The sequence below is a fragment of the Lepus europaeus genome, chromosome 5 (genome assembly GCF_033115175.1).
Source record: "Lepus europaeus isolate LE1 chromosome 5, mLepTim1.pri, whole genome shotgun sequence".
NCBI lineage: Eukaryota > Metazoa > Chordata > Mammalia > Lagomorpha > Leporidae > Lepus > Lepus europaeus.
In genome coordinates, this window is record NC_084831.1 from 137751605 (window position 1) to 137763737 (window position 12133).

The 12133-nt window shown below is 36.3% G+C and overlaps 1 protein-coding gene across 6 annotated transcripts in view; it reads left to right on the forward strand.

The window, feature by feature from the left end:
* The window catches only part of DNM3 (dynamin 3), a 707825-nt gene that overhangs the window by 254895 nt on the left and 440797 nt on the right, over positions 1–12133 (forward strand). For all 6 annotated transcript variants that reach the window (XM_062192784.1, XM_062192786.1, XM_062192785.1 and 3 more), the window contains exons 5-6: positions 5916–6014; positions 6633–6793. In XM_062192784.1, the coding sequence (XP_062048768.1) occupies positions 5916–6014; positions 6633–6793 (260 nt within the window). The remainder of the gene's footprint in view (positions 1–5915; positions 6015–6632; positions 6794–12133) is intronic.

Genomic DNA, 12133 nt, shown 5'->3' on the forward strand with positions numbered 1-12133 from the left:
TTTTAAGTTTTGATTTTGATTTTAAGTCATCAATTGGTTTGATGAATTAAAGTGAACATATAATTTGTCATTCAAAAAGGAAGTTTTTAAGAGTTAGAGATGATATTAATAATTATCCCAGGCCAAGAAACATAAATTATGATGTATGGATGTATGTTACCTTGTTAATTCAGTTGCTTTCTGATGAAGCAACTAATGTCTCAGAGCTAATAATTTTCACAGATGGGACTTGAATCTACACAATCCTATTCTTGAGCCAGTGCACTTAATCTGTGTGATAAGTATCAAACTCCGGAAATGCCTCATGTATTTTTTCAGGGTCTTCAGTAGGACTTTTCAGTACTTATCATTGTGATACTATGTTTTCATGATGTTTCTCTTCAGTAAAGAATAGTCACAAGTTTTTGGTAGCTCTTAATTTATTACTATAATTTTTATTTTTCCTTTTAGTAGGAGGCAAGAGTTGCATTAAATTATTCTTTACTTCTTATACATAACCTCTTCTAAATCTGGAAGTTGTTTCCTCCCCTAGAATTTAGGATTTGAAAGAGACATCTGGTCAAACTTTTGGTTCTGTAGATAATCCTGCTTATATGATATGAATAAGTTGCCAAGTTAAACAGTAAACTATTGTAGACTGTAACTTAGAATTGGGAGGTAGAAAAATGTATTGATTAAAAATGAAATTAAGTTAATGGATTTGAATGCTGGTTGCAGGCTGTGACCCCTTAGACAAATGTGTTTTTCTTCTCCAGATTTACCTTTTCTCATCTATGTAATTGACAAAATAACATGCCCATCTCACTTGGTTGTTGTTTTGAGTCCTTGATGAGGTTGGCACATAGAAAGGGCTCAACAGTGTTCTCTGTTTTATCCAGATCATAAGGTTTCCAGTGGGGTGTTTCTTCTTTTTATTGTTTAAACCAGCGTGTTTCCTTGGAAAGCTCTTCCAGAAGTTTATTGATTATCATTATTATTACTATTTTAAGGATTTATTTAATTTATTTTAAGACGGAGTGACAGAGAGAAAGGGAGAGGCACAGAGATAAAGACAACTTCCATCTACTAGTTCACTCCCCAAATGGCTGCAGTGGCCTTGGGATGGGCCAGGCCAAAACTAGGAGTTAGGAATTCAATCCAGGTCTTCCATGTGGGTGGCAGGGTTCCCAATACTTGGGCCATCTTCTGCTGCTTTCCCAGGCACATTAGCAGGGAGCTGGATCAGAAGTGGAGCATCTGGGACTCTAACCAGCACTCTAATATGAGATGCCAGGGTTACAGGCAGCAACTTAACCTGCTGTGCTACAACACTGGCCCTAGTTCATTGGTTATTTTAAGTTCCCTATTGTGCAAATAAATGTGACAAAATAAAATGGTTCCCTTTGCCGTTTCTGGTATACCACTAACCGTAAATTCAACTCCTTTTTCAGAAATAAGGGGATAGTAAAAGAAGTCAACTTTTTATTTATATTAAAGCTATAAACATATGTTGTTTTTTTTTAAAGTCAGAGTTCCAAAGGCTTTTCATAAAACTCTTCTAGCCTTGCCCACCCTCCTAATTCTCTATTACTAATTTCCAGAGGCTACTATTTTCAACCCTTCCACCTGTGTGCTTATGTCCTTGAATATTTACCTCCTTATTTCTATGTAATCTTATTTATACTATTGCTTTTTTTTTTGGTTTTAGATATCCTCTTTGACTTCCTACATGCACCAGGAGGATTTAGCACTCTTATATCCCTCTTCTACCTATACTTACATACACATACACATGCTTATCTTTGTCCATTCTGCCAGTGCAGTGACAGAATTATATCTTGCTAAATGAATATTTGATTCCTGAAATGTTGTTCATAGCTGAAACACATGGTACATTATGATTAAATTTTCCTTCATGAAAGGTACTTTTTTGAGGTTGATAATTGCCCATCTTTCTGTTTTCTTTTTAATTTTTTTGCATCATCTATACATCTGTATCTATCTCTAATGCATCTCAGCCTCTCCTACAGAGGTTTGAGTCTCTTGATCATTAAAAAAAATTGGAGCATTAGGTATTGTATTGTTTTCAACCTTGTAGAAGAAGACATCTCTTCAGGACTTTGTCTCTTGTTACCCCAGTAGATATGAATCATTCTCTTGTCTTTGTACTGGGATCTACACAATTGTAAGGATTTTCTTTTTTTTTTTCTTGGTGATGTCTCTGTTTCCTGGATTACATGTCTTCCTCTTTATTGTGTGCTCTATTATTTTTTAGAACATACCCTTTTTAATAGCTCCATTTTAGGGGAAAAAGGTGCCTAGATATTTTTAGATTTTATAATGCTGAAAATTTCTTTTTTGTTGTTGTTGTCACACATATTGATTTTTAAGAATTATAGGTTAGAAATTATTTTTCGCTCAGGAATACAGATGTTAAAGTGCTTCTCAATTCTGTTTTTGTGGATTTTCTTTTTCAGATGTTTCTGGGAGCTTTCTAGGATCTTTATCTGCTACCAGTGTTTTGAAATCTTACACTGGTATCCTGTACTGTGTGTGTGTGTGTGAGAGAGAGAGAGTTTTTATTTTGTTTTGGGCATTTGCTGACTTTATTTAGTCTATAAAGTCATATCTTTTACTTATAGACATTTTATTGGAAATGTTGTTCCTCACAAAAGCTGTTTTTCTTTTAACTTCTTTCTTTACAATGCCAGTTATTCAGATAATAGATCTTCTGGGTCATTTCTGTAGTTTTGAAAACATGCTTTTTATTATTTATTTATTTTAATTTCTGGAAGGAATGTTCAACTTTATCATCGAATCATTCTATTAATGTTTTTATTTTTGCTATTTTTAGTTATTGAGATTTTTAGTTATTTGTAGTTATTGATTTTTTTCATCTGAATGTTTCTTTTTATGATTTTCTAATCTTGTTATATGAATGCAATAATTTGTTTTTCTCTCAGTATTAATAAAAATCAAAAAGCTTTTTTAAGTGTTTTGAATTATCTTTGTTTTCTCCCGATTCCATTTTGTAATATATATTTGTTTTGGTTTCTAAGAATCTCCATGGATATCCATTTATATTTAAAGGTGAAGTATTAACAAACTATATATGAGTGTGCTTAATCTATTGGGTTGTAGGTTTTACAACAGGGTAATTTATTGGGCTATTTTTAAGAAAATTGTTGTATTTTCATTGAAAGAGAAACAGAGAGAGACATGGAGAGAAATCTTCCAACCTTTGTTTCACTCCTCAAATGCCTGAAATAGTTGTCATTGAACCAGGCTGAAGGAAGGATCCTAGAACTCAAATCCGGTCTCCCAAATTGGTGGCAGGGACACCAATGTGCTGTCTCCCAGGGTGCACATTAGGAGGAAACTGGATCAGAAACAGAGGATCAGGATTCACACCAGAACCCAAACTTGAACTAGGTTCTCCAACATGGGATGTGGGCTTCCCAAGCTGTAACTTAACCACTGCACCAGATGCCTATCCCTAGGCTTGTTTTAAAATGATTTTTTAAAAGTTACTTATTTAGTATTTGAATGGAGGAGTACAGACAGGGAGAGACACACACGCAGAGATCTTACATGGCTGGTTTACTCCTCAAATTCATACAATAGTCAGAGCTTATCCAGGCCAAAGCTAGGAAGCCAAAACTCCATTCAGGTCTCCCATGTGGGTATTTGGGCCATCATCTTCTGCCTCCAGGATACGTTAGCCAGAAGGTAGATTGGAAGCAGAGGCTGGATTGTAGCCTAGGTTTTCTATATGAGATGCATTCATCCCAAGCAGTGGCTTAAACTGCTGCGTCACAATGCTTGCCCACCTGGACTGGTTTGATTGGGGTTCCTCTCAACGTCAGTATCTATTTTTCTATAGGAATTGCTAATTACTTGGACAAGGTTCTTTTAGTCTCTTGCTTGCAAGGTAATTGTATAACAGCTAGCTGTTTCTTTCTTTCTTTCTTTTTTTTTTTTTTTTTTTTTTGGACAGGCAGAGTGGATAGTGAGAGAGAGAGAGAGAGAGAGAGAGAGAGAGAGAAAGGTCTTCCTTTTTGCCATTGGTTCACCCTCCAATGGCCGCTGCGGCCAGCGTGCTGTAGCCAGTGCACTGTGCTGATCCGAAGGCAGGAGCCAGGTGCTTATCCTGGTCTCCCATGGGGTTTCTTGAAGCCAGATTAGGGAACCCAACTGGGAAAGAGGTTATTACTATTCATTGTATAGAAATATAGTTAATCATCTTTCAATTCTTGATTCCTCAGACGGGGCCAGCTGCCCTTGAATTAAGAGGTTTCTCTAGTTCAATTCAAAGAATAAACATATGCAATCCTGAGGGGATGGACCTTGGAAATCTCCATGATGTGATAGCTATGTAAAATAGGGCTCCTGTTTCAGCTCAACTGCCACACTCTCACTCCATGTTTTCAGGCTCATCTCTCACATCATAAGCATTTCTGAGGTGCTGTAACTTAAATTATCCAGCTACTGGGTTTCTGCTGTTGGGTTTCTTGATTGAGCTTTCCTCATTTGCTGGTCTGTTAAGTTAGTTAGCAGTCATCTTTCTGGTTTCCAGTTATACAGTTTTTTGTTCCTGCAGTCCTCTCTCATTCTCTTGACCTTTTTGTTTTAAACTTTTTTTTTTTAACTTGAGAAGTAAATATTGATTAAAAGTATAGACTCTTAACCTATATTGTTTGGACCCATATCTATATGACTGTATGGGCTTAGTCAAGTTATTTAATTTTTCTCCCTTTACTTCCTCATCTTGAAAAGATAATAGTTGGACTGTTTTTTTTTTTTAAGACTAAATTATTTGAGTCATATAAATCATTTAAAACCATGGCTAGGTTAATGAATATTTGCCATTATTATTTTAGAGTAATTTTATGTAAAAGATAATTCTGTATTTAAATAACCATGTTTAATAGGACATTCAGAGAAATGCACTTGATCATTATTCAAATAGTGTCCATGTATATTTGATGTGCTACATAAAATATCTAGGTTCTTATTTTATAACTGAAAGGAACTTTAGAGATCATGGTTTTTTAACTCTTCATTCTACAGATGAGGAAAATTGAGAACTGAGGTTATAATAGTTAAGTGACTTGCCTTGAGACTATAATCCAAGCTTTGTAATTCCTAGTTTAGTCTTCTTTCCATTAAAGCACACTTCCTTTTCTAAGGAACAGTAAATGTTGTGACACTTGGCAAAGATATTTCAGCTGATGATGATATCCTATAGCAGATTTTCTTATTTTTTGATTTCACATGATCAGAACTGGATAAATAATGATTCTTGGTCTGTGACTTACATGGATCATTTGTCAATGTGTAGCTTATTATTTATTTGCTTTTAACCATGTAATACATGAAAAGTTTAAAGCATCCTTATTACATGGAATACCTGGGGACAAAATTAAGATCTGTAATTTCTACTTAACATGATACAAAATTAAACTCATATATGAGGGAACTTCAGAAAGTTCATGGAAAATGAAACTAAAGGATAAATTTATTTTGGTGCAGTTTTGAAATCCATGCATATGACTCATCTTCAAAACATGAATGGAAAAGGCATATAATGAAAGAAACATGCATGTATTCAAAAATTTTAGCCCCAAAATAAACACCTTTTAATGCCATTTTCCATGGACTTTTTGAGGTATGCTTATATTTAGAGGGTTTTTTGGTAAGACTGATCCTTTTTTCCTGTAATGAAAGGTATCTTCTTAAAGATGGTTTCAAAACTCTCTTCCTCAACACGTTGAAATTCACTAGACAGGGTAGCAGTAGATTAGAAAACTCAGCAAGACAGAGGGAACAGGAAGCAGGCTAAGATTGTGTGCTTTACATTTAGCATTAAGACATCTATCTTTAAAATCTGTTGGTCTTCTGTGAATTGTGTAATGCTGGCTTTGGTTATCATGCAGGTCTGAGAACCATTGGAGTCATCACCAAGTTGGATCTTATGGATGAAGGAACAGATGCCAGGGATGTTCTAGAGAACAAGCTGCTGCCTCTTCGCAGGGGTAATGTACTGTGATGTACACAGCACTTCCATGGATGATAGGGCTGAGAAATGACTGGGAAGCCACTTAGTCGAGAGGAACAAGTTTATCATTCATTATCTTTTTATGTAGTGGCACAGTATTCAAGTGAAGATCCAAAGGGAGAACTATTCCTCAAACTAACAGAAAGAAAAGAAACAGGAAAGGAAGGGGTTTGAAGGAGGGTTATAAATATTCATCAATGTACTGTTGTAAGTCTGATATGCAAATACTTCAAGATGTTTGTGGAAAAACAAGTATTATGAAATATTATGCATATATTTCAGAATTTTGGGCACCAAAATGAACTTAACTTTTAATGTTCCACTTTTCCACAAACTTTTTAGGTAATTTTGTATTATGACACAACCAGTGAGACACATATTCTGTAAAATGTGCAGAGATTTTTAAGGAGGAAAACATTGTTAAGATTATGCTAAAATAATTACCATTAGCCTATTTAATTTCATAAATGAAAAAATTTGTTGTAAATGAACTCAGTCTTAAACTGATCTTATTTTCGTTCAGTCTGAGAGCATGGCAATTCCTAGAGGAAGCACAGAAAGTGTGCTAAACTCCATAGCTTGTGCCTCATTTCAGGTTACGTGGGGGTGGTAAACAGAAGCCAGAAGGACATAGACGGGAAGAAGGACATCAAAGCGGCCATGCTGGCAGAGAGGAAGTTTTTCCTTTCCCACCCGGCTTACAGACATATTGCTGATCGAATGGGGACCCCACACCTGCAGAAGGTCCTAAATCAGGTAAAAATGTTCTTTCAAGCAACAAGAACCATTATGACACACGAGAGAACTATTGGAATTCATAATTCTTATTTTTAATTCACTTTTTTTTTTCCAAACACAAGACATTTAGGTTAAATGATAGAAATTAAACAATGCTTATAGATACTTAGAGCCATACTGTTATTATTCTTAGTGAATAAAAGTCACCTTAATATTATTGAAAGAACAATGATGAAAGCAGAAACATGTACTCGGAAACAAGGAATAGGGGATGTACATTTGAGTGTGCATTCACTCACAAAATGTAGTTACCTTAAGAAGCTGAGCTTGTGTAGATCTGTAACAGTGATCTCTAGGAATCTGTTCTTAAAATATCACTCTAATGATTAGGCTAGATTTTCTGTTGAAAATGTTATCTGGTTTTGTTTAGGAATGATTTAATTTGTACCTTAAACTTTTCCAAACAGTAAATTCTATTGCCAGTCATCTCAGAAGCTTTTCCTGATAACCTCTTACCCCAAAATAAATAAATTTGGATCTTCTGCCTCCCTTCTTCCCACCATGTACTGTATACTTCTCTTCCTTGGTTACATATTTTCCACCCTTATTGGAGTTGTGTCATTGTCATTTGAGTTTTAATTATGTTGACTTTGTATGGTGAGCCATGTTCCTCACAAATATTCTCGTAAGTTTTGCTTAAACTCTTATCTAAGCCGGCGCCATGGCTTAACAAGCTAATCCTCCGCCTTGCGGCGCCGGCACACCGGGTTTTAGTCCCGGTTGGGGTGCCGGATTCTGTCCCGGTTGCCCCTCTTCCAGGCCAGCTCTCTGCTATGGCCCGGGAAGGCAGTGGAGGATGGCCCAAGTGCTTGGGCTCTGCACCCGCTTGGGAGACCAGGAGAAGCACCTGGCTCCTGGCTTCGGATCAGGGAGATGCGCGGGCCGCAGCGGCCATTGGAGGGTGAACCAACGGGAAAAAGGAAGACCTTTCTCTCTGTCTCTCTCTCACTATCCACTCTGCCTGTCAAAAACAAAACAAAACAAAACAAAACAACAAAAACAAAAACAAAAAAACTCTTATCTATAACTTAATCAGCCAATCGAACAGTTTCGTTCTGATTGTTAGCTTCTTGAAGGTATCAGTAGAAGCTGTCACAATATGTGACATTGTGTCTGAACTATTTAGGCAAAATAATTGAAGAAGTTTTAGAAAATAAAAACTAGTTGTATCCTTTTTTTTGTTTATGCCTTTTCTGGTATTTATCATGTTCCTTTTTATTGCTGAATAGCATTCCACTTATTTTAGTTTTTTTAATTTATGAATTGTTTCTGAAATTTCCTATTTAATTTTTTTATTTTCTATTTTGTGTGTTTCTATGTATAAAAATAATTCTTTTAAAATTTCTAATTAATTTTTGACAGATTCTATATAGCTCATAGATACAGTTCTAAGAATATAATGATATTCCATTTCTCCTTTCCTCTCTCCCTCTCACCCTCCCTCCTCCCCCTTTTTTTCCTTCTTTTTCACTTTTTGATAGCAAATTTTAAATTCACATTATAATAAAAGACTTAATGCTTCACCAAATAAAATAAAACAAAAAAACCCTAGTCTAGTAAGAATATAGAAAATAGCTATAAACAATAGTTGAATGAAAAAATGACCATTTCACCCATATAATAAATTTTAAAAGTAATCTCAAATCATTAAAACTATAGTGCTATAAAATTCTTAACCACTGGTTTGACGAAGATATAAAACAAAGTTTTATAAAAGTACATTTGCAGTAAAATATACAGTAAAATATGCAGTAAATACACATAAGCATGTCTTTTTTTTTTAATTTTAGCTCTCACATATAAGAGAGAACATGTGGCATTTGTCTTTCTGTGTTTGACTTATTTTGTTCAACATGATGTCCGCCAGTTGCATCCATTTTGCTTCAAATGACAGAATTTCAATCTTTTTTAATAGCTGAATCATATTCCATAGTGTTTACATACACCACATTTTCTTTATCCATTCATCTCATGATGGACACATTGGTTGATTTCAAATTTTGGCTATTGTGAACAGGGCTGCTATAAACATTGTGGTGCAGGTATCTCTTGATACATTACATTCAAGTCTTTTTGCTATATTCTCATAGTGGGATTGCTGGATCATATGACAAGTCTAGGTTTTTAAGAAATCTCCATACTGTTTTCCACAGTGGCTGTATTAATTTACATTCCCACCAACAGTGTATAAGTGTTCCACTTTATCCACATGCTCGCCAGCATTTGTTATTCTCTATATTTTGGATTTTAGCCATTATGAAGTGGTGAGGTGATATCTCATTGTGGATTTGATTTGCATTTCCCTGATGGTTAGTGATGTTGAACATTTTTTCACTTATTTGTTGGGTGTTTGTATTTATTCTTTGTGGAGCAGTCTGTTGAAGTCCTTTGTCCTTTTCTCAACTGGATTGGTTGTTTTATTGTTGTTGAGTTTTATAAGTTGTTGCTGGTATATTCTGCATATTAATCCTTTGTCAGATAAGTGGTTTGTGAATATTTCTTCCCATTCTGTTAGATGTCTTTACTCTAGTGATCATTTCCTTTGCTGTGCAAAAGCTTTGGAGCTTGACATAGTCTGATTTGTTTAGTTTTGCTTCTGTTGCCTGTGCTTTTTCTAATTCTGTAAAGAATGATGTTGATATTTTGATAGGGATTGCATTAAACCTATAGGTTGTTTTAGGTAGTATAGACATTTAATGATATTGATTCTCCCAATCAATGAGTAAAGAATATCTTTCCTTTTTTTGTGTCCTTGATGATTTGTTTCATCAATGTTTGATAATTTTCATTGCAGGGATCTTTCACTTCTTTTTTAAATAATTTACTTATTTATTTGAAAGGCAGAGTTACAGAGAGGCAGAGGCAGAGGCAGAGAGAGAGAGAGAGAGAGAGAGAGAGAGAGAGGAGAGAGAAAGAGAGGTCTTTCATCTGCTGGTTCACTCCCTAGATGGCTGCAATGGTTGGAGCTGTGCTGATCCAAAGCCAGAAGCCAGGAACTTCTTCTGGGTCTCCCACATGAGTGCAGGCGCTCAAGGACTTTAGCCATCTTCTACCTCTTTCCCAGGCCATAGCAGAGAACTGGATCGGAAGTGGAGCAGCTGGGACGTGAACCAGTGCCTATATGGGATGCTGGCACTGCAGGCGGTGACTTTACCTTCTGCACCACTGCGCTGGCCCCTCCCTTTTTTTTTTAAGTCAACATATTTTAAAGATTTTATTTATTTATTTATTTAGCTGAGAAGAGAGAGTTACAGAGAGAGAGAGAGACAGAGAGAAAGATCTGCTGGTTCACTGCCCAAATGATCACAATGGCCAGAGCTGGGCCCATTCAAGCCAGGAGTCATGAGCTTCTTTTGGGTCTCCTTTCGCTGCTTTCCCAGGCCATAGCAGAGAGCTGATTGGAAGAGGAACAGCTGGGACTAGAACTGGTGCCCATATGATATGCTGGTACCACAGGCAGAGGCTTAGCCCACTACACTAGAGCACCGGCCCCAAGATCTTTTCATTTCTTTGGTTAAATTTATTCCTAAATTATTTATTTTTTGTGTAGTTATTGTGAGTGGGATTTCTTTCTTGATTTTCCTTTCATCATTAGCATACAAAAAAACAGTAGTTTTTTGTATGTTTATTTTGTAACCTGCAACTTTACTGAATTGGTTTTTAAATTTTAGTGGAATGTTTATGTTTTTCTATGTACAGCATCATGTCATCTACAAACATGAATAATTTGACTTCCTCTTTTCTAATTTTTATGCCTTTATTTCTTTCTCCTCCATAATTGCTCTTGCTAAAACTTCCAATACAATATTGAATAAGAGTGGAAAAAGTGGAAATCTTTGTCTTGTTTCAGATCTGAGAGGAAATGCTTTCAAAATTTCCCCACTCAATTAGCTTGTGATATATAGCCTTTATAATTTGAGGAATGTTCCTTTACTTCTTCAAGTCTCCTGTGTCCCTACATTCATATTTGCACATCTGGTATAATTGTCCCTTCTTCTTTATGGAGTAGGTTTTATTGAAAAAGAATTTATGGTTTAGGTGGAATGCAGGGTATTACTTGGCTTGTTGCTTTGGCTTTGGTTCTAGGTGAGCTCCAGAGTGCAGGCTCTGAGCGATTTCTTTTGTCTTAATCAGTGTCACAGGTGTGTCTATAAGTGACAAAGTGGTTTATTCTGCTGCTGTTCCTAGGGATGGAAGTGTGGCTTTGAGATGAATATGGGTTTCCCAGGGTATGTATCTTCGGTTTACAGAGAGTTTGGTGTCAGACTCCCTGGGGATCATGATAGCCAGGACCTTGTTCTTGGTGCTGAGGGAGACAAAGGTGGTTGTCCTCTTGTCCCACTGATAAACTTGAGTAATACTGGGGTTTATGGCACCAATTTCTGTGCCTCTAGAGTTGTGTGATGAGGTTGTACCCTTCCTCAGGTCCTGCAAGGAGAGTACTGTGGCTTACAACACCAAAAACCCTAGTCCTAGGACTAGGGAATATGAACTGAGCCCTGCTGCAGTCCTACAGGATGACTACAGGTGTATAGGAGACTTTGCTCTGGAGGGTATGAGTCTAGAGAGGTGGAATACAGCTAGCTTCTTACCTAGGTCCACAGGGTAGATTCCAGTGGAATTGAGAGGTTTCTAATTAATTGTTACAGCCCTGTTGTTGCAAGGGTCATGACCCCTCCTTTTGTCCCATGAAGTCTTCATTGTTTTTTCACTTCTTCACTGAAAGTTTCCATCAGTCAGAAGACTAGCAATGTAGTCCTTCCTTTGTTCTTTTCATACTCCAAGGCAGCTGAAGTTGGAGTGACTGGACTCTATTCAGCCATCCTAGATCTCTTGTATACTTCTATTTTAAATAATTCTACATAGACTACTGGAAATTTATACTTATAAGGGTAAAGGCATATTTGGAAGCTATGGGGGCAGCACTATGGTTGTGTTGTATCATACACACACACACACATATATGTACATACACATATGTTTTAAAGAAGGAGCACTGGTTTGTCATGTAAAAACCATAATATTCTACCAATATGTTTAGCACTGGTGACACTGTTTCTATATTACAACTTTCACACCTGAAACTAAAAACAAAACAAAACAAAACAAAAAACTCTTAAAGAAAAAACTAATGTAATCAGAAAGATAAAGTTGGAAATATTTGGAAATAAGGTGTTTTTTTGTTTGTTTGTTTGTTTTTACAGGCAGAGTGGACAGTGAGAGAGAGAGAGACAGAGAAAGGTCTTCCTTTGCCATTGGTTCACCCTCCAATGGCCGCTGCGGCTGGTGCACTGTGGC